Here is a 24313-nt window from a genome sequence, read left to right as displayed (position 1 = left end):
ATGGTAGTGTAGTGAGCCTTGTAAGATGAGTGGGGAAACGTTTGGTTTCTTCATGGTCGTCTCAATATCCCGTGCGTTAGTTACACATCGGCAACGTGCTCTGCAAGTCATATTAAAAACCCCGTCGATTATTTGTTAAAATTTATTTATCAAATTTAGTGTTATTAATTATTAAAATTATCATACATTGTCCAGAGACCTTTCTAACGTCGGAATCTTTATTAGATTGACCGGTCACCGGGTCGCGGACCTCATTACGTTAACAACTTGTTAACTAGTTCCTGGATAACATAAAATATTAATCAGTAAAAAAAATAAATGAAATATTTTAATTACTTGGAGGCTTTGATGCTTTGATTTATTGTAAGTAGAAAGTAAAGTGCAATTTATATTGGCCTAAGTATTTAGCTGTGTATTTATATACATTTGTAAGATTGAATGGTTTTAATTGATGCATCGGGTACATCTGGAGAGTTGAGTGAGTCACGGTATGATTTCTATATCTTGATCTTTAGCTTTAGCTTTAGCTTTAGCTTTAGCTTCGAGCTCTTGATTTATATGGTTGAAATCATTTAAACTAATAATGTAAATATTAAAAAAATTATAGTGCATGCTAATGACACTGAAATTATAAAAATTAAGTTAGATATTTAAAAATTTTTAGAATTTTTTTTTATTAAAAAAATTAATGTAAAATAAAAATTAATTTATGAAAATTAAGTTAGCCGACATTTAAAAATTTTTAAGATTTTTTTTCTTTAAAAAAATTATTAGAAAAAATAAAGAAAAATTTTAATTTGTAAAAAACTGTAGGTGCAATTTTTAAAAAATATTTTTTTCTTATGAGATAAAGTACCCAGTACTTGAACACTTATAAAAATGGGACCAGTACTTGAATAGACTTTTCGAATTGTTATAATACAAAATCCGTAAATTTATTATCAGTAATTTGCGCATATTATAAAATTATTAAATGATACAGTAATTGATTTCTGTAAGTTTTTTCAATTATAAATCAAAACTATTATAATATCATTAATTTAAAAGTTGATGTGTCGAGAATCACCGATAGATGCTATTTTTTTCATGAAAAAGGTACTAAATTGTAAACCAAACAATCAGTAAAAAAAACGATATATTGTCATTTTAAGTAAAAAAAATTGTATTATCTAATGAAATAGTCTTTTCTAAATAACATATATTTTTTGCAAAGACATAAACTAGAATTTTTATATTAAATTTTAGCGTTCAACTATGCCTCGAAATTTTCAAAGCAGTACCCATAACTTGAACAAGCTGGGGCCGTATAATTTTAACAGCACTATAACCTCTAATAGGTTTATAAACTAGTGATCAGCATTGTCATTTGTATTAATTACTGCAATTTAAATAAGTTTTATGACTAAAAATTAGTGTAGTTAAAAATTACTGAACGCTTTGAATTGAGTTTTTTTGATTTATAATTGAAAATTTGCTTTGCCATTCATAAAAAATGTAGTTAAAAAATTAAATACAAATATTTATCATTTTTAAATGAACATATTAAATATTGACAGTATTATTTTTAATATTATTCAATAATATGTTATAATTCTTTTGATATTTCAATAAAACGTTGAAAATTTTTGGTGTGCCTATTGCCATATATTTTATTAGTTCAACTACTGCTCCCGGAGTGTTCAACTACTACTCCTTTTATAAAGCAAAGTACTTAGTACTTGGACACTTATACAAATGGGACCAGTACTCGAACAGACTTTTTGAATTGTTATAATACAAAATCCGTAAATCTATTATGAGTAATATAAGCATATTATTATTATTAAATGATACAGTAATTGATTCCTGTAAGTTTTTTAAATTATAAATCAAAATAATTATATTTTTATTAATTTAAATGTTGACATGTCGAGAATCGCCGATAGATGCTATTTTTTTCATAAAAAAGGTACTAAATCGAAAACCGAGCAATCAAAAAAACGGTATATCATTTTAAGTAAAAAAAATTGTACCATCCAATGAAATAGTCTTTTCTAAACAACATATATTTTTTGCAAAGACATAAACTAGAATTTTTATATTAAATTTTAGCGTTCAACTATACCTCGAAATTTTCAAAGCGGTACCCATAACCTGAACAGCCTGAGGCCGTATAATGTTAACAGTACTATAATATCTAATAGGTTTATAGACTAGTGATCAGCATTGTCATTTGTATTAATTACTGCAATTTAAATAAGTTTTATGATTAAAAATTAGTGTAGTTATAAATTATTGAACGTTTTGAATTGAGTTTTTTTGATTTATAATTGAAAATTTGCTTTGTCATTCATAAAAAATGTAATTAAAAAATTAAATACAAATATTTATCATTTTTAAATGAACATATTAAATATTGACAGTATTATTTTTAATATTATTCAATAATATGTTATATTTCTTTTGATATTTCAACAAAACGTTGAAAATTTTTGGTGTGCCTATTGCCATATATTTTATTAGTTCAACTACTGCTCCCGGAGTGTTCAACTACTAAGGCTTGTCAGAATTGATTGTTTAAGTACTACTCCTTGGATAGTCTATTTTAAAAACGTTGTCAAAATATAAATAATCAATTATCTTTGTTATTTTGCTAATCAATTCAAAATTGTTTAGATTTTCATGAAAATCACTAATTTGAACTAATAATTACATCTTTATATATTAAAAATAGGGTCAAATATGTTTTACTTTGAAACCTGTTCAACTACTGGGTACTTTACCTTAATAAAAAAATTTCTCATTTGTAAAAACAAACTTGAAAAACTTTAAATGCAATTTTTAAAAAATATTTTTTAGTTCTAATTTAATAATTAAAAATCTTTTTACAATTTTATAGCAATTAAATTACAATAAAAAAAAATTAATTAAAAAATTCCACATGTGGAAATTAATAAAAATTACAAGTGAAAATTTTTAGAAGCATTTTATTATAATTGATTTGTTAAAAAAATTTTTAAAATTGACAGCTGACGGCTAACTTCAGTACCATGCATGTTATTATTTTTGCAGGATAGTTTTTTTATATTAAGTGGACTTACCTTGAAAGATAACGGTTGTATGTGACCAATAGAAACTGATAAGTTTTATTTATCTATTGAATTTTCATATGTGGATTTAAAATGACAGCATATGACTCATCTGACCTCGTGTTTTTTTTTTTTTTTATACAAAAATCCCTTAAGAAGTATTTTTGTACGTGCCGTTGGACTCTGACTAACCAAACGCACTTGGATCTTGTATTGTAAAGTAGTAGCGCAATTTTGTATAATCTGGAAGAAATAAAATAGATTTTTTAGAGAGAAAATTGTTCGAGGGTCGTTAAGTTTACTTTACTTGTGCAGGATAAAAAATGACATGGCCAATTACTGAAGAGCACAAGTCAAAACAAATCTTACCATCTTTTTTAAATTTGTTTTACGTTTATGATCCTTGTTCTGAGAATTGTTGCAAGTTATTTCTGTGGATCGTAAAAAATAAACGATTGCGATTGGAGTTTTAAAGATAATTTTTAGTTTTGTTTGTAAAAATTATTTTAGCAGAGATTTTGTCATTTTTGTAACAAAAAAATGATATTAAAGTTAGCAGTCGCCTGATAATTTTTTAATTTTATTTAACAGAAAAATTTTTGACAAAAAATTATTTTTTAAAAATTGCATTTTTTATTTTTTTAAATTTCTACAAGTCAATTTTTTTTACTCATTTTTTTTGCCATAATTAATCTGTTGAAGAAATTTTAAAAATTATTAAATATCTGATAAATTAATTCTCATAACAAAAAATTGACATGTAGAAATTTTGGAAAATTAAAAATTCAATTTTTTAAACATATATTTTTTATTTTTTTATTAAAAAATTGCATTTTTAATTTTTTTTGCCATAATTTATTTATCAAAAAAAATTCTTAAAAATATTAAATATCTGCTAAATTAATTTTCATCAAAAAAATTAAAAAATTATCAAGTGACAGCTAACTTTGTTTTCATTTTTATTTCAAGGTTAATTTTTATTATTTGAAGAAATTTGCCCGGTATTTTATTTTTAAATAAAATATCACATTATTACTTCTTATAATATTTTTAATTTATTAATTTTGATATTTAAAGAAGAAATTAAATTGTTGACAATCGGCTTAAAGTATTAAATGCAGTTTAATTGTTAATTTATAATAATTATTCTAAGAATTTCATAAAAATGAACGGTTTGAATTTTTTACTTTTCATTATTTAAACTGTAATTTTCAAAAAGACACTGAAGTTAACTGACATTAAAAATTTATTTTTTATTTTATAGTAATTAGATTATTATGAAAAATATTTAATAAAAAATTACACGTGTGAAAATTAAAAATAAAAAATATTAGCCCTGATTGAACAACTGAATTCGACCGAATTAAAAATTTTAATTCTGTTATATTCTGTTAAATTCGGTAAAACCGAATTCAAAAGAATTAAAAATTTTAATTCTGTTCAATTCTGTCGAATTCTGCAAAACAGAATTCAACTAAATTAAAAATATCAATTCTGTTATATTCTGTTAAATTCGGTAAAAAAGAATTCAAAAGAATTAAAAAATTTAATTCTGCTCAATTCTGTCGAATTCTGTAAAACAGAATTCAACTAAATTAAAAATATCAATTCTGTTATATTCTGTTAAATTCGGTAAAAAAGAATTCAAAAGAATTAAAAAATTTAATTCTGCTCAATTCTGTCGAATTCTGTAAAACAGAATTCAACTAAATTAAAAATATCAATTCTGTTATATTCTGTTAAATTCGGTAAAAAAGAATTCAAAAGAATTAAAAATTTTAATTCTGTTCAATTCTGTCGAATTCTGCAAAACAGAATTCAACTAAATTAAAAATATCAATTCTGTTATATTCTGTTAAATTCGGTAAAAAAGAATTCAAAAGAATTAAAAATTTTAATTCTGCTCAATTCTGTTGAATTCTGCAAAACAAAATCCAACTGAATTGAAAATCGCAATTCTGTTATATTTTGTTAAATTCGGTAAGACAGAATTCAAAACAATTAAAAATTTTAATTCTGTTCAATTCTACGGAAAATGGCAGAGCGAAAATTAAAAAAAAAATTGAAATTTTCAATTCTGTTCAAGTATGGAAAATAAATCTGAAAATTGTAACATAATGTAAATTAAATCCTACTGAGTTCTTTGAAATTTAATTTTTTATATTTTGAATCGTCTTAAATCTTTTACTATCGCAATTTCATTGTTATTAAATCCTAAAACTATGATTAAAATAATATCTATGAAAGGATTTTGAATTTGTTTTAATTCAGTCTAATTCGGAGTCAGAGCGAAAAATTCGAGGATTATCTCCTAATTTAACAGAATTGAAAATTTTGAATTTGTTTTAATTCGGTCTAATTCGGAGTCAGAGCAAGAAATTCAAGGATTATTTCCGAATTTAACAGAATTGAACCGAATTTAAAATTTTGAATTTGCTTTAATTCGGTCTAATTCGGAGTCAGAGCGAGAAATTCGAGGATTATTTCCGAATTCAACAGAATTGAACCGAATTAATAATTTTGAATTTGTTTTAATTCGGTCTAATTCGGAGTCAGAGCGAGAAATTCGAGGATTATTTCCAAATTTAACTGAATTAATAATTTTGAATTTGTTTTAATTCGGTCTAATTCGGAGTCAGAGCGAGAAATTCAAGGATTATTTCCGAATTCAACAGAATTGAACCGAATTAATAATTTTGAATTTGTTTTAATTCGGCTAAATTCTGGCTCACCTGCCGAATTAAACAGAATTCATTTTAAAGTTAGGTACCGAATTAACAGAATTTAATTGAATTCAAAAGAATTAAAAATTTGATTCTGTTTAATTCGATCGAATTCAGTTGTTTAATCAGGGAGTATAAATTTTTTTATTGTAATTGATTTTTTATAAAAATTAAAAAATTGACAGCTGTCAGCTAACTTCAGTATTTTATTTTTAGGTCATTAATTTTATGAAAAATAGCAGTCTAAAAAAAATGACAATTTTTTTTAAATAAATTTTTTTTGCTATAATTTATTAATTAAAAAAATTATAAAAATTATAAAATGTCTCTCAATTTAATTATCATAAAAAAAAGTAATGAAATTAATTTTATTTATCAAAAAAAATATTTTTAAATAATTGCATTTTTTATTTTTTAAAATTTCTACAAGTCAATTTTTTTTTTCATAATTTATTTGCTATAAAATTTTAAAAATTATTAAATATATGCTAAATTAATTTTCATAAAGTTAACAGTCACTTGATAATTTTTTAATTATATTTAATAAATAAATATTTTCTAAAAAATTGCATTTATAATTTTTAAAAATTTTTACGTCAATATTTTTTTCTTGCCATAAAATATTTGTTAAAAAAATTCTAAAAATGATTAAATATCTGCTAAATTAATTATCACAAAAAACTGCTAATTAAAATAATAAATTGCAGTTTTTTTAATTTTTTTTAACAAATAAATTTCTTCCAAAAATGTATTAATAAAAAATTGCATTTTTCATTTTTTTAAATTTCTACAAGTCCATTTTTTTTTCTCTAATTATTTTTTATCATAATTTACTTGTTAAAAAAATTCTTAAAACTATCAAATGTCCGGTAAATTAATTTTCATAAAAATAAAACCAGTAAGATAGAAAATTACAATTAAAAAAAAAAAGTAATAAGCAAATGTCGTCTAGCCGATGAAAAAAACCGGTTGAGGCATAAGTATTTTTTTCGAGTATGACCTTGATACCTTAAAACTAGCGGTTTGGGTCTTGTCTACTTACTTCAACTACAAGTTCATGGTAAATAAAATCTTTAAATGTCTCTAGTGTTTTAGATGTGTTAAAAAGGCCGAACAAGAACCTTACAACGTGAAGAAATAACAAGAAAATAAAAATTACAACTTCCGATCCGTAAAATTGTTTTTGTTCTATTATTAAACGCTCGATTTGCTTATTACGAGAATTCATCAAAGAGTCCAAAAGGATAAATATAAATATAATAATGGCGAAAAAAATTTGTGAGAAAATACATATGGAGAAGAAAAATAGAAAAATAAAATAGAGGTAAAAAGATGTGAAAGTTAATCGACTATGAGCGAATAATCAGGGAATAAAATTTTTCTCAGGCTCCAGTAGTTGAATAATGATAATAATAACAATAATATAAGCCTTTCCAGACAGTCTTTTATAGAAACCGGAAATGCCTTTACTTATATACAATGAATATACAATACAATAGTACTCTTTTTCCGTTATCTCTCCACCTTCTAAACTGATAATTATGTCCTTTAATTATTTGTTTGTAAAATAATATTCATAGGCATTAATTATTATTATTATTTAAGAGTTATCTTTGTAGGCAATAATCAATCATTTTTATTAGATAATTTGTATAAATTATGATTATAATTGATTATCTGTTAATTGATAGATTGAAATTAATTTTTAATATAAAAAATTCGGAGTAAAAAATTTTTTTTCAAATTAAATTTGATTTATAAAAAAATTTTTACAGTTTAATTTATTATTTTATAATTCTTATAAAATTAATTTGATGATAAAAAAAAAATTACTTTTATAATTAAACATTATTTTTTGTACTATTAATTAATTTATTAATTAATAGATTCAAATTAATTTTTAATATAAAAAATTCGGAGTGAAAATTTTTTTTTAATGAAATTTTATTTATAAAAAATTTATTAAAATTTATAATCCTAAAAAAATTATAGTTTAATTTAAAAATTTTTTACAGTTTAATTAATTATTTTATAATTCTTATAAAATATTAACTTGATGGTAAAAATAATTATTTTTATAATTAAAAATTATTTTTTTTTACAAGCGAAATTATTTAAACTTTAAAGAAGAAATATAAATTTTATTTTTTAAAATTAAAATACAAGTTTTAATAATTTACACATAAATTACTAAATTTCTCTCAATAAACTACTTTTTAGTAAAACAATAATTCTATCAATAATTTACAGCATATATAAATCTTTAAACAAACGAAAATAAAATTTTACAACTTTATTTTATCTATTTTATAAATAAAATTTCCTATTAAATTATAAATAGAAAATTTTTCACTCAACCTAAAAGTGTGTTGTATTTTTAAAAAATTATTTTAAAACAGTAAAACGAAAGTATAGATAATTTAAATATCAATTAAATGTTTTCTTTAAGTATAGTTAAAAAAAAAAATTTATTAACATACATTTGCATGTAAATACTATAAAAATTAATTCACCAGATATTTAAAAAATTTTTTTAACAATTATGGAGAAAAAAATTGACATAAAAATTAAAATTAGCCGACAGTGAAAAATTTTCATTTTTTTATAAATTGAATTAGTAATAAAAAAATATTTTTAAAAAATTGCACTTATAGTTGTTCAAATTTTTTACATGTGGAATTTTTTCTTCTAATTTTTTTGTAATGATTTTACTAATAAAAAAAAATTCTGAAAATTGTCAGCTGTCTAATAATTTATGAAAATTAAATTAGCCGACATTTTATAATTTTTATAATTTATTTTATTGGAAAATAATTTTTAAAAAATGAAAAGAAAAATTATCACATGTAGAAAATTTTAAAAATTATACGTGCAATTTTTTAAAAAATATTTTTTTAATTAAATTCTAATTTAATTAATAATAAAAATCAAAACTTGTTGTGTCGGCTAATTTTAATGAAAATTAAATTAGCCGACATCTAAAAATTTTTAGAATTTTTTTTTATTGAAAAAATCATTACAAAAAAATATAAAAAAAATTTTTATTTGTAAAATACTTTAAAAACTGTCAGTGCAATTTTTAAAAATATTATTTTGTTCTAATTTAATTAGAACTTTAGCATTTATTTAGGCTAACTTTAGCATTATTGCTAATTTTATTTTTATTAATAAAAAAAACAAAATGCATTTTTTTAAAATAATAATAAAGTAAGCCGATATTTTTGATTTTTTTATTTTACTTAATTTATTAAATTATAACTAAAAAATATTTTTTAAAAATTGTATTTATAATTTTTAGTTTTTAACAAATGAAAAAATGAAAAAAAAAATTTTTTTTAATAATTCTTTCATAAAAAAAATCATAAAAATTTTTAGATGTCGGCAAACTTAATTTTAATTTTTTTAAAAATAAATTTATTTTTAAAAAAGACCATTCGGCAGCCGAAATGGAAGTAGATTTCATGATGAATAAAAAAAAATTTCTAATCAAGGTTGCATTGAGTATGAAAACAAAAATCAAAGAAAAAAAAAAAGAATGAATCGACTAGCTGTTTTAATGTATTGTTAAACTGTATATAAATGCTGGGTCTTATATACGTTACTGAATAAAATAGTCAGTACTTGTCTCGGATAGCTTAACTGGTAGAGCCCTTGGCGCGTAACCGAGAGATCTGGGTTCGATTCCCAGTCTGGGCTGTCTGATTATTTTTTCAATTACGGAAAAATCCCCACTAGTAGGTCCCCCTTTCCCCTATCCGTTCTTTCCCAACTCCCTTAAAATTTGCTTTGATATGGCTCACCATATATAAATGCTGACACATGAAATCATTTCCGAAACGAATGCAAAAGTAAAATTTCATTTTTGGGAGGGTCATTCTTAACGCAAAAAATCAATAGATATATGAATTAAAGCTTATTTAATAAGCTTTCAGATGCATTAAACATAAATTTATTAGGATATTGTGTTCAATAGTATTTACATGGAAAAACAGTAAAAAAATGGGAATTTTTGAAATTTTTCAAAAATTTCAAATTGCTATTTCTAAAATAACCGGCCGATTTGGCTCATCTTAGAACTTAACCTCAGAAACCGGTCAAAAATAAGTATGGGTTTTATTGAGATCCCCAATGTGCTACCGGTGGGGCACAGGAATGCGTGCAGTTAGAGTCGGCCCATAGCCCGCATTATATCAGGCTGATATATATATATAATACCGCCAAACTTATTCTGAACCATATGTATTTTCTGAATGTACCGATCAGCTGAGTGAGGAAATAACAAAATTTTCCTTCCGGTCATGGCCGGACCCCCATCGAGACAGAAATCTGAAAAGCGGATTTCTATGAAATCTAAAAAATTTCAAAAAAAAATCAATAGATATATGAATTAAAGCTTATTTAATAAGCTTTCAGATGCATTAAACATAAATTTATTAGGATATTGTGTTCAATAGTATTTACATGGAAAAACAGTAAAAAAATGGGAATTTTTGAAATTTTTCAAAAATTTCAAATTGCTCTCATTTCTAAAATAACCGGCCGATTTGGCTCATCTTAGAACTTAACCTCAGAAACCGGTCAAAAAATAAGTATGTTAAATTTTATTGAGATCCGATTAGAATTGCGGAAGTTAGAGTAGAGACATAGCCCGTTATATCGTATATATATATATACATATATACATAAACTTTTGAACCATATGTATTTTCTGAATCAGTTCGACGAGCTGAGTGAGGAAATAGCAAAATTTTCCAAAAGTTGCGTCATGAGAACCAATACAATATTTAGATTTCTATGAAATCTACTAAAAATTTCATTTTTGGGAGGGTCATTCTTAACGCAAAAAATCAATAGATATATGAATTAAAGCTTATTTAATAACCCTGATGAAAAATATTGATTGAAAAGTATTGGGAATCAGTCACTCCATGTAAACTGTATATCTATATATACATGAAAAAGAATTGAAAGTATTCAAATTTCATCATTTTTAATTCTTTTCAATCAATATTTTTAACCAGGGAAGCTTTCAGATGCATTAAACATAAATTTATTAGGATATTGTGTTCAATAGTATTTACATGGAAAAATAGTAAAAAAATGGGAATTTTTGAAATTTTTCAAAAATTTCAAATTGCTCTCATTTCTAAAATAACCGGCCGATTTGGCTCATCTTAGAACTTAACCTCAGAAACCGGTCAAAAAATAAGTATGTTAAATTTTATTGAGATCCGATTAGAATTGCGGAAGTTAGAGTAGAGACATAGCCCGTTATATCGTATATATATATATACATATATACATAAACTTTTGAACCATATGTATTTTCTGAATCAGTTCGACGAGCTGAGTGAGGAAATAGCAAAATTTTCCAAAAGTTGCGTCATGAGAACCAATACAATATTTAGATTTCTATGAAATCTACTAAAAAAATTAAAAAATTGTCGTGACAGCTAAATTTAATGTAATGGAAATATTAAAAAAAAAAAATGAATAAATTACAAAAAATATTAAATAAATTTTTTATCGATGAATCTTAAGTCATAAATCATAAATAAAAATTAGTCATGATTTAAAACTCCGCACATATGCGTGAAATTGGCTCGTTAAATAATTTATACCTCTAAATTAACGTCTCAATATTTAATTATTACAATTGTCAAATCAACTTAACACGTTCTAAAATAAAAACCATCTTACATATACATGTAGAACAATACACAGCACAACAATAAAGTACAAACATGTATGTATAAACTTTTTACAAACAACAAACACATATAAACAACAGCATACACTGTAATAGCAACACACTAGTAGTTTATGTCGAGAACAATTTATTTAATTTGAAGAATATAATAAAAGGCATAAAAAAACAATCAAGATAATTTAATCTTATCTTTAAACACTTACACGATACCAGATTCGATTCATTTAGACATCAAGTATCAACGTGTTACAATCGAACTTTTTTTTACATCTGTTACACTTTTATTATTATTCAATTTCACTAATAAAATTCAATTTACTGATATTTTAATTTTATTTTCACCAAACAATTTTTATCATGACGGATACGCGGTAAGTCATTACCAATAATTGATAACGGGCTTATAAATAAAACAATAAATATAAACTTTCTTACTTTTAATCCTTTTATCACTTTTCAAGCTTTAAATTTATTTATTTATTTATTTATTTGAGGATTAAACAGATCAATCGGTTGTAAAGTAATTACTGGTCGGTACACGTATTAATTTATAATATATATTTATTATTTTTGTGGTTACTAATACCTTAAGAAATTATAAGTTATATCTAATCACAATTAATCTGTTTATCTAGTCTGCAGTCTTCAAGGCTTGTATTTTTGTAAATAACTTTAAAGTTAGCTAACGTTTTTAATTTTTTTTTTTAAATTGTACTTACAGTTTTTTACAAATGAAAATTTTATTTTCATTTTTTTTTTTAATTAATTTAGCAGATATTTAATAATTTATGAAAATAAAATTAGCCATCTAAAAATTTTTAGAATTTTTTTTTTTATTGAAAAAATGATAAAAAATTTTAAAAATTTTCATTTGTAAAAAACTAAAAACTGGCAATGAAATTTTAAAAAAATATTTTTTCTTCTAATTTAATTATTAAAAAAAAAATTAAAAACGTCGGCTAACTTTAGTATTATTAATAATTTTTATAACAAATAAATTATGAAAAAAAAAAATGACTTGTAGAAATTTAATAATACTAAAGTTAGCCGACGTTTTTAGTTTTTTAATTTTTTTTTAATAATTAAATTAGAACAAAAAAATATTTTTTAAAAATTTCACTGCCAGTTTTTAAAGTTTTTTATAAATGAAAATTTTTTATCATTTTTTCAATAAATAAAAAAAATTCTAAAAATTTTTAGATGGCTAATTTTATTTTCATAGAAATTTAAAATAATGTTTTTGTTAAATGAAATTGAAAAATTGACTTTATTTTAATTTTTTGTAATAGTTAATTTTTATTTTTGATAACTTTCTTTGTTTTAGCAGAGAGGAAAAAAACTATTTGGAAAAACCATCGCTGCCGACTTATGGTGGCAGCATGGAACGTGATCTTCACCAACGAGATCGGGTTGGTGTTCAGGATTTTGTGCTTCTTGAGGATTTTCAAAATGAGCAGGCTTTTATTGAAAATTTGAGAAAAAGATTTCGGGAAAATCTTATTTATGTAAGTTATTTTCATTTTTTAAATTAAAAAATATTTTTTTTCAGCTTTTTAAAATTGACCTTGAAAATTTAATAAAACTAGTTAGCAGACAGCGAGGAAATTTTTTTTTTTTTTTTTAATTGAATTAGTAATAAAAAAATATTTTTAAAAAATTGCACTTATAAATTTTCAAGTTTTTTACGAATGAAATTTTTAAAAAAAATTTTTTTGTAACAATTTTTTCAATAAAAAAAATTCTAAAAATTTTTAGATGTCGGCTAACTTAATTTTCATGAAAATTTATGACTAATTTTACAGTACTAAAGTTAGCCGATGTTTTTAATTTTTTTTTAATAATTAAATATGGGATTAAAGTTAGCAGTCACCTAATAATTCTTTAATTTTTTTTAACAAACAAATTTGTACCGGAAAATAACTTTTAAAAAATTACATTTTTAATTTTTTTAAATTTCTACATGTCAATTTTTTTTTTCATTTTTTTCCCATAATTTATTTATTAAAAAAATTATTAAAATTTAATAAATATCTGCTAAATTAATTTTCATTAATTAAATTAGAACAAAAAAATATTTTTTAAAAATTACACTTATAGTTTTTAAATTTTTTTACAAATGAAATTTTTTTTTTATTCTTTTGTAATCATTTTTTTAATGAAACAAAATCTTGAAAATTTTTAAATGTCGGCTAACTTAATTTTCATCTAATTTTTGGTTTTTAGACTAGATTTTTTTTATTAAATTCCTAAAAATTATTTTTTATATAATTTATTTATAAAATAAAATTAATCATTTTTTGACATTTATTATACATTTTTTTTAACTAAAAATTAAAAAAACTTTTAATTAATTTAAAAAAAAATGTCCTATATAATTAACTTTTTATCGCAAAGTAGTGAGTAATAACTAAAATTAAAAAAAAAAAAAAAACATTCCGTTTGATAAGAGTTTAGTGGTTCGAAGTCAAGTGCACTTAAAAAATCAAGGTCAAAGTTTAATTATTTTATATTTTTACAGACATACATCGGACAAGTATTAGTATCAGTGAACCCATACAAATGGCTACCGATTTACGATACCAGCACTATCGAATATTATGAGCGGAGAAATTTTTTTGAAGCACCACCGCACATGTAAGTACAATTACAATTCATCAAGAAAATAATTACAATTATAAATAAAAGTTGGCTGGAAAAAAAAGAGAAATTACCTTGCTTTTATTTTTTATATTCCTGAGATTGTAGCAATTGTTTATTTATAGATTTGCGTTGGCTGATACGGCTTATCGCGCTTTGACGAAAGAAAATCGGGACCAGTGTATTTTGATATCAGGAGAATCCGGTTCCGGCAAAACAGAAGCGTCTAAAAAGGTGCTGGAGTTTATTGCCGCAGCAACTGGCCACAAAAAGCAAGTCGAGGCTGTTAATGTTAAATTGATCGGCAGCAATCCTGTGCTAGAGGCGTTTGGCAATGCCAAAACCAACAGAAATGACAATTCCTCCCGATTTGGAAAATATATGGACATACAATTTGATTTTCAAGTGAGTCCATTTAATTAAGATAATAAAAAAAATTTTTGGTGTATTTATATGATAATGAGTTTTTTAAATTAAATTTAGGATCATTAAAAAGATCGAGAACTAATATATCAATCACTTAAAAAGATTCTTAAAAAAATAATTCAATAATTATTTTTTTTTTACCAAGTACTTAAAATCTTTAAATAATTTTCCTAATGCTTGAAAAAATTAAATTTTTAATTAAAAAGCTTTAAATAAATTTTAAAATAAAAAAATTTTAATTTATTTAAAAAGTCTCCAAACTATCCATAGTGTTATAAATATCAAAAAATCGTCAAGCCAAAATTTTTTTATTCACAATCCGTAAATTTCGACTGTAGATTGCTAATTAATAATTAACTAACAACCTTGCAGTCACTATGTGACTGCCATGGTTTGTAAACTAAAAAAAAAATAAAAGTTTGCTTTATTGAATAATGACTTTTGTTAAATTGCACTGTACTTTCTTAATTATTGATATTTTTAAAGATATAAGCTCATCTCGATGTTACACTTATCAAGAGCTTTCATTTGAGTACCCATATGCATTTTTGATATATTTTTCATATAGACATATAAGTAATATATATAAATATATGAAAAATTGATGTAGGTACTCAAATGAAAGGTCTCGATGAGTGTAAAATCGAGATGAGCTTATATCTTTAAAAATTTCAATAGTTGACAAGATACAAAGTCATTTTTTAAATATTGATAATTTTAAAGATATAAGCTCATCACAATGTTACACTCATCTAGAGCTTTCATTTGAGTACCCACATGCATTTTTATATATTTTTCATATATACACATATATATATATATATATATATATATATATATATATATATATATATATATATATATATATATATATATATATATATATATATACATATATATATAAATATACAAAATATATGAAAAATTGATGTGGGTACTCAAATGAAAGGTCTTGATAAGTATAACATCGGGATGAGCTTATATCTTTAAAAATGTCAATAGTTCACAAAATACAAGGTAATTTTTTAATTATTGATAATTTAAAAGATATAAGCTCATCACAATGTTACACTCATCTAGAGCTTTCATTTGAGTACCCACATGCATTTTTATATATTTTTCATATATACATATATATGATATATATAAATATATGAAATATATAAAAAATTGATGTGGGTACTTAAATGAAAGGTCTCGATAAGTGTAACATCGAGATGAGCTTATATATAAAAAAATGTCAGTATTTAACAAGATACAAGATCATTTTTTATTTATTGATAATTTTAAAGATATAAGCTCATCCTGATGTTACACTCATCAAGAGCTTTCATTTGAGTACCCACATGCCTTTTTATATATTTTTCATATATACATATATATAATGTATATAAATATATGAAATAAATGAAAAATTGATGTGGGTACTCAAATGAAAGGTCTCAATGAGCCTAACATCAGAATGAGCTTATATCTTCAAAAATCTCAATATTTCACAAGAAAAAAGGTCATTTCTTAATAATGTATCTAGAAATCGAAGCCAAAAATTTCTTCCTATCCCTCAATAATATAAATAATTAAAAAACTTCCAGGGCGATCCGGTGGGAGGAAACATCTTAAACTACCTCCTCGAAAAATCCCGCGTAATCCACCAATCCTCCGGCGAGCGAAACTTCCACATCTTCTACCAACTGCTCGCAGGCGCCAGCGACTCCACCCTCCACAAACTCTTCCTAAAACGTAACCTGGACACCTATTACTACCTAAGCAACGGCACAAAAGGCAGCGTGGACACAATCGACGACGTCGCCCAATACACCCGCGTAATAGACGCAATGAAAACGGTGGAACTAACCCAACAAGAGCAAGACGACATCTTTTCAATCGTAGCCTCAGTTTTACATATGGGCAACGTTGGCTTCACCGAAGAAGAAAGTCAAGCTAAAATCCTCAAGCCCGCTTCAGTAGAAGCGATCGCCTCCCTAGTCGGCTGCGATGTCCACCAACTCGCCAAAGCATTCACCCAGCGCACCATAAACGCCCAAGGGGACGTAGTAATCTCTCCCCTAAACCGCGAATTAGCAATCTACGCCCGGGACGCTCTCGCTAAAGCAGTCTACGACCGTCTGTTCACCTGGCTAGTCGCTCGTCTTAACAAATCCCTTCAATTCGATCCTAATTCTCCTTCCAGGACCAACGTGATCGGAATTCTGGACATCTACGGCTTTGAAATCTTCCAAAAAAACAGCTTCGAACAATTCTGCATAAATTACTGCAACGAGAAGCTCCAACAATTGTTCATACAATTAACCTTACGTAGTGAGCAGGAGGAGTATCAGCGCGAAGGAATCACCTGGGAGCACATAGATTATTTTAACAACAAAGTAATCTGCGATTTAATTGAAGAAAAGTACAAGGGAATTATTTCCCTAATGGACGAAGAGTGTCTCCGTCCCGGAGAGCCAACGGACCTTAGCTTCTTAGATAAATTAAACTCCAATCTAAGCAATCATAATCATTACATCAGCCACCAGAAGGCAGATATTCAAACTCAGAAGATTATGGGGAGAGATGAGTTCAGATTAATCCACTACGCCGGCAATGTAACTTACAACGTCCGCGGATTTTTGGAGAAAAACAATGATTTGCTCTTCAGAGACCTTAGAGAGGTCATGTCGCATACTAATAATTCAATTACAAGGACTGTTTTTGATGTTAAAGATTTGAAGAGTAAAAAAAGACCAGATACTGCTGTTACTCAATTCAAAAATAGTCTGAATAATTTAGTGGATATTTTGATGGGAAAAGAGCCGTCTTATATTAGATGTATTAAACCGAATGATTTTAAAATCTCGGGGCAGTTTAATGAAAAAATTGTCTCGCATCAGGTTAAATATTTGGGACTTATGGAGAATTTAAGGGTCAGAAGAGCTGGATTTGCTTATAGGAGACCTTATGAGCAGTTTTTGCAGAGGTACAAGTCGCTTTGTGATAAAACTTGGCCGAGTTTTGGAGGAGGTGCTAAGGAAGGTGTTCAAATTTTAGTGGACAGTTTGGGATATGAAGACAATGAGTACCAAATGGGGAATACTAAATTGTTCATTAGATTCCCGAAGACTTTGTTTGATACCGAGGATAATTTTCAGAGGAAAAAAAATGACATTGCGGCGATTATTCAGAGCAAGTGGAAGGGAAGAAAGCAGAGGAGGGAATTTTTGAGGATGAAAAAAGCTGCAATTGTTCTCGAGAAGTATGTTAGAAGGTGGAGGGCTAAAAGAGAGGCTAAAAGAAGACGGGAAGCTGTAGAGACTCTGAGGAGGTTTATTAAAGGGTTTATTACCAGGAATGACCCGCCGAATGATGTAAATGTCGCTTTTATTGAACTGGCCAAGGCGCAGTGGTTGGTTAGGCTTAGTAAAAGTCTCCCGGAGGGGGTGCTTAATAATTACTGGCCGGCTTGTCCTCATGCTTGTAAGGAAGCTTCGGAGTATTTGAGGGAAGTGCATAGAGTGTGGAAGGCCAGGAAGTATTGCCTGGGGTTGAGCAAGGAGGACAAGGAGCAGTTTGAGATGAAGGTACTTGCGGAGAAGTTGTTTATGGATAAGAAGAAGTCTTATTTGAAGAGTGTCGGGCCGAGGTTTTTGAACGAGAGGCTTGGGGAGGAGTTCAGGGGGGTTAAGCAGAGTTTTAGGGGGATTGTGGGGGAGGAGAGGGTTGAGTATGCTACTCCGGTGGTTAAGTATGATCGCCATGGGTATAAGCCGAGGGAGAGGATTTTGGTTCTGACGGAAAAGGCGGTTTATATTTTGGATACTGCCAAGAGTTTTAAGCTTAAACATAGACTGCCTTATGAGAATATTCTGGAGCTGGTTGTTACTGGGGAGTCTGATAATTTGATGATTGTTAGGATTCCGCCGGAACTTAAAAAGGATAAGGTAGTTTTTGAGTTTTTTTTTTATTTTTGATCTTACACGGTAAGAACAAGATGACACTGGATATTATCCCAGATTATACTCAGTAATATCTGTGGTGGAAAAAAATTTTAGATAGTCGCTAGAAAAATCCAGATTATACTGCGTGATATCTGGATTATACTCATTGTAATATGGATTATACAAGCTAATATCTGAAATTTTTTTTCACTCAGTATAATCTGGGATGATATCCAGTGTCATCTTGTTCTTTCCGTCTACGGACTACAAAAAAATTTTTTTAACAAAAATTTGTGATTTAATTTTATTAAAAAAATTTCTTTTGATTTTTTTTACGGATGATATTTTTATTGGAATTTTAAAATTAAAATTTGTAATTAATTATTAAATTTTACCTTACATAAATCTTTATTTTGAAATTAAAGCTTTCTTATTGGTCCGAAAAAAAATTATAAGAGATATTTTTATATAAAATTTAATTTTGAATAAGTTTTATTTGAAATATTTTTTATACGACCAATATTTTCGCTTTAATATAAAATATTTGAATTTTTTTTTTAGGGTGATTTAATTCTTGAGGTACCACATATTATTGAGGCTATCACACGAGCTATTAGTATTACCAATAATCCAAGGATACTAAATATTGTTAATAAAGAAACGTGAGTATTGATTTTTTTACTGAGGTCAAAAAATATGCAGAAAACAAACTAGAAACTCTACGGTCACTATGTGACTGCCGTGACTTGTGAACTATAAATAAATAGAATTTTGGTTTATTAAATAATGACTTTTGTTGAATTGCACTGTACTTTCTTAACTAATGACGTTTGTTAAGATATGAGCTCATCTCAATGTTACACTCATCAAGAGCTTTCATTTGAGTACCCACATCCATTTTTAATATATTTTTCATATATCAATATATATATAATACATATAAATATATAAAATATATGAAAAATTAATGTGGGTACTTGAAAGAAAGCTCTTGACGAGTGTAACATCAGAATGAGCTTATATCTTTAAAAATGTCAATAGTTCACAAAATACAAGATCATTTCTTCATTATTGATATTTTTGAAGATGTAAGCTCGTCTTGATGTTACACTCATCAAGGGCTTTCATTTGAGTACCCACATGCATTTTTAATATATTTTTCATATATACATATATATAATATATATAAATATACAAAATATATGAAAAATTGATGTGGGTATTCAAATGAAAGATCTCGATGAGTGTAACATCGGAATAAGCTTATATCTTTAAAAATGTCAATAATTCACAAAATACAATGTCCTTTCTTAATTATTGACATTTCTTAAGATATAAGCTCATCCTGATGTTACACTCGTCAAGACCTTTCATTTAAGTACCCACATGGCATTTTTTATATATTTTATATATATGGTATTTATGAAATATATAAATATATAAAATATATGAAAAATTGATGTGGGTACTTGAATGAAAGCTCTTGACGAGTGTAACATCAGAATGAGCTTATATCTTTAAAAATGTCAATAGCTCACAAAATACAAGGTCATTTTTTAGTTATTGATATTTTTAAAGATGTAAGCTCATCCCGGTGTTACATTCATCGATAGCTTTCATTTAAGTACCCACATGGATTTTTAATATATTTTTCATATATAGATATATATATAAACATATGAAATATATGCAAAATTGATGTGGATACTCAAATGAAAGGTTTTGATGAGTTTAATGTCAGAGTGAGCTTATATCTTTAAAAATGTCTGTAGTTCACAAGATACAAGGATATTTCTCAATTATTGATAATTTTAAAGATGTAAGCACATCCTGATGTTACACTCATCAATGGCTTTCATTTGAGTACCCACATGCATTTTTAATATATTTTTCATATATACATATATATAATATATATAAATATACAAAATATATGAAAAATTGATGTGGGTATTCAAATGAAAGATCTCGATGAGTGTAACATCGGAATGAGCTTATATCTTTAAAAATGTCAATAGTTCACAAAATACAATGTCCTTTCTTAATTATTGACATTTCTTAAGATATAAGCTCATCCTGATGTTACACTCGTCAAGACCTTTCATTTAAGTACACACATGGTATTTTTTATATATTTTATATATATGGTATTTGTGAAATATATAAATACATAAAATATATGAAAAATTGATGTGGGTACTTTAATGAAAGCTCTTGACAAGTGTAACATCAGAATGAGCTTATATCTTTAAAAATGTCAATAGCTCACAAAATACAAGGTCATTTTTTAGTTATTGATATTTTTAAAGATGTAAGCTCATCCCGGTGTTACACTCATCGATAGCTTTCATTTAAGTACCCACATGGATTTTTAATATATTTTTCATATATAAATATATATAATATATATAAATATATGAAATATATGAAAAATTGATGTGGGTACTCAAATTAAAGGTCTCGATGAGTGTAATGTCGGAGTGAGCTTATATCTTTAAAAATGTCAGTAGTTGACAAGATTTTTGTATACTTTTCATCTATAAATATTTTTCTTTATATAATTTATTTGATAAAAAAATTATAAAATGACTCTTAGATTAATTAAATAATATATAATTTCATTCAACAGAGTCTCGCATAAGCTAGTCAGTGGAAAAGAAGGTACAATAGAATTCAGAAGAGGAAATACACCCGCAATTACTAAAAATCGACAAAGTGGTCATTTATTAGTGGTAAATATTATTTCATTTTTTTTTTTAACATTATTATTATTCATTAAAAATTATAAATTTTTTTTACAGGTTGCTTCACCATAATTGATGAAAAAAAACTATAAACATCAAGCTGCCTCATATATGTGATTGAAACAATAAATAATATATGCCTTTTTTTAAGTTTTAATATTTCTATCAATTTATTACTATTATATTATTTTTATTAATATCAAATGATGAATATAAAAATAAATTAATAAATAAACTGTTAAAAAATATTATATGATGAATTAAAACAATTAACTTAGTTAAGTTAATTGTCAATGTATTTATTGTATTTATATTGTGCCATGAATAAAATTTCATGATTTTTCATTAAGAATTTTTTGCATTAATGTACAAAGTGTAATAATATAAATTAATGTTGAAATTTCTTTTTTAAGGTAGTACCCTCGCCAGAGTCGTTTTCTTAGGATTTTTTTTTAACTTCGGCAGATTAATATTCATATAATTCTGCGTCGATTGGCGCAATTTGAAAATTTTTGACCATTTAGTTTCAGAGATATTTAATTTCAAAGTTTGAGTTTTGAACGCTCTTTTACATTGCGGTATACGGGATATCGAAAAGTTTACCTACAAACATTTTTATATCTCAGAAACTTTTCTTAGGTTTCTTTTAAAAAACTAGAGTAACGTTAACTAACAACTAAACAATTTTTTAAAAATAATTTCATTGATAATTACCACACAGTTTCAGAGATATTTATTAATAAGTAATGAAAAATTTACCAGACTTTAGCCGAGGAGGGGATACGTTAATAAAACTGTGGCAACAACGCAAGTTTTGTGAGCCGCGAAAAAAATATGAGACGCGCATGCGCTGAAAAATTTGAAAAGTTTAATTTACTTTAAGTGTAACATTATAGTTATTCATTTTATTTATTAAAAAAAAAAAGTAACAATGATTATTTTATGAAAATAAGTATTTTTCTATAATTATAAAAATTCAAAAAGTTAATAAGTTGAATATAATAATATATATTAATCTTTCATAAGTTATAAAAATAATAGTCAGATGAAATAATAAAAAAAATACTAAAATTTAAAATCCGTAAATACATCAACATAAAAAATTCAATTACTGATTTTTCTGAAAAAACAAAACAATATTGTCAATTATTTTTTTTCTATTTGTTATTTGCATATTTGCTAGTGATTTCTGTCGTTTTTCAAGGATTTTTTTTTATGAATCGTCCTTTATAAGTCAATTTTTCAGACATTGTAATTATATTTCCGAATAAATGTATGTAAATCCTATCCTAATCCTAATATAAAATTGAGATGAAATGTATGTGGCATCAAACTATTCGTAACGTGATTGGTCGAATATATCATAAGCATGAAAATATATGCAAATGCTACAGTCAGGCGCGCGCTTGCGCGCGCAAATTCAAATTCTAGTAAATAAATAAACGCATGTGTCAAAACAGAGGTTAATCTACAGTTAGTCCAAAACACTACAGTATAATCACTATAAAATATCTTAACGCTCACGCAGTGTTGCCAGACTTTTCAAACGATCAGTTTCTCGTTTGTGATTGGCTAAAATAAGTACATAAACAGCAAAAAGTTTTAGGCTTGTCAATAATGACTCTAAAGTATATGTACCATACACTCTAGCACAAACTTTTGACGACGGAAGTCGCGAGGGTACTACCTTAATAAATTTTTCCTAGAAAATTTTCTTTTATCCTATAGTTATATAATAATATATAATATAGATTTGATGATATGAATTACGCAGATCGATTTTGCGTGTTCGGTATGACTCATGTTATGTATTTTATAATTTTATTTTATTTCAATAGAATAAATTTGTACAAAATAATTTAATATTTTAATAATTACTCTAGAATTTATAAATTTTTTTTTGTGTTTTCACTTTTATTTTTTTACTGCAGGATTTTTTTTTACTAATGACATTTTTCCATCAAGAGCACGTTCTCTTAATTCAGATTCAGCAGCTTTGTTGACGGTTTTAGTAATCATCTGCTTCAATTTATGGGCTTCAAGTAATTTTGCTTTTTTGGCCTTAATTGGAGCATCTATAATAAAATAAAATCAATAATTTTGTATAGAGTAAAAAAAATCCAAGTTAATTTTATAAAAATTAAATTAGCCGACAAATAAAAATTTTTTTTATTGAAAAAATTATTACAAAAAAATAAAAAGAAATTTTCATGAGTAAAAAACTTGGAAAACTATAAATTCAATTTTTCAAAAATATTTTTTTGTTCTAATTAAATAAATGAAAAAAAATTAACTAACTTTTTTAATATATTTAATTATAAAATAATGATACTAAAGTTAGCCGACGTTTTTAATTATTTGATTTTTTTTCAATAATTAAATTAAAACAAAAAAATATTTTTAAAAAATTTCACTTACAGTTTTTCAAGTTTTTTACAAGTGACATTTTTTAAAAATAATTTTTTCAATAAAAAAAAAATCTAAAAATTTTTAAATGTCAGGTAATTTAATTTTCCTTATAAAATAATTAAAAAATTAAATATCATATAATTATACATTATTTAAAAGTATATTATTAATAAAAACAGCTGACTTACTTCCACGACGTTGAACAGCTGGTTTTTTTTTATTTCCCTGTTTTGCTTTAGCATTGTCAGGTAATTTTGTTTTAACTTTCATTTTACCTTGAGCCATTTTTTATTTCTTCTTAAAAAAAATTTAATTATTAAAAAACAATAACTAATTGTTTATTTATTATTGTGATTTGTGTCACACACTTAACACACGTGAGAATGTAAAATAATTTAGGTTAGGATTCTCAAACTTGTTCCTAAAATTTTATTTAAAAATTTTTAACTATTGTTTAAAAATAATTTTTAGTAATTAATTCTAATTACTTTAATAATTTTTTAATGAATTTAAATTTAATGATTAATTTAATAAATTTAATTTATTTAATAAATTAATTTTAATATTTTTTTTTAAATATTCCCGCTAATTAGTTAACAAAAGTAAGCAGTAGAGGCGCTAGCTGGCATTAAAAGTGGCGCGCATGCGCATAGAAAAAAAATGC

General features: G+C 25.1%; 2 protein-coding genes across 6 annotated transcripts; one reads left to right on the top strand and one right to left on the bottom strand.

The window, feature by feature from the left end:
* The first annotated feature begins 236 nt into the window (after positions 1-236).
* On the top strand, positions 237-21452 carry LOC123264562 (unconventional myosin IC). 5 transcript variants are annotated; one of them, XM_044727868.1, is made up of 8 exons: positions 237-363; positions 12829-13006; positions 14020-14135; positions 14264-14543; positions 16157-18499; positions 19058-19158; positions 21126-21228; positions 21298-21452. In XM_044727868.1, the coding sequence occupies exons 2-8, from the start codon at positions 12881-12883 to the stop codon at positions 21310-21312; spliced, it is 3084 nt and encodes a 1027-aa protein (XP_044583803.1). In that variant the 5' UTR covers positions 237-363; positions 12829-12880; the 3' UTR covers positions 21313-21452. The 5 variants fall into 5 exon arrangements, with proteins under 5 accessions (XP_044583803.1, XP_044583802.1, XP_044583799.1 ...); XM_044727867.1 differs by having other exon boundaries at positions 239-363; positions 12826-13006; XM_044727864.1 differs by lacking the exon at positions 237-363 and adding an exon at positions 388-488.
* Positions 21453-23143: 1691 nt separating this feature from the next.
* Positions 23144-24048, bottom strand: LOC123264967. The gene is made up of 2 exons (XM_044728515.1): positions 23838-24048; positions 23144-23315 (listed from the first exon to the last, which is right to left on the bottom strand). Exons 1-2 carry the CDS (start codon positions 23932-23934, stop codon positions 23155-23157), a joined length of 258 nt encoding a protein of 85 aa, XP_044584450.1. The 5' UTR covers positions 23935-24048; the 3' UTR covers positions 23144-23154.
* Between the last annotated feature and the right edge of the window lie 265 nt (positions 24049-24313).

The sequence above is a fragment of the Cotesia glomerata genome, linkage group LG5 (genome assembly GCF_020080835.1).
Source record: "Cotesia glomerata isolate CgM1 linkage group LG5, MPM_Cglom_v2.3, whole genome shotgun sequence".
NCBI lineage: Eukaryota > Metazoa > Arthropoda > Insecta > Hymenoptera > Braconidae > Cotesia > Cotesia glomerata.
The sequence above is the reverse complement of the archived record's forward strand: the minus strand, read 5'-3'. Positions and strand labels throughout refer to the sequence as shown.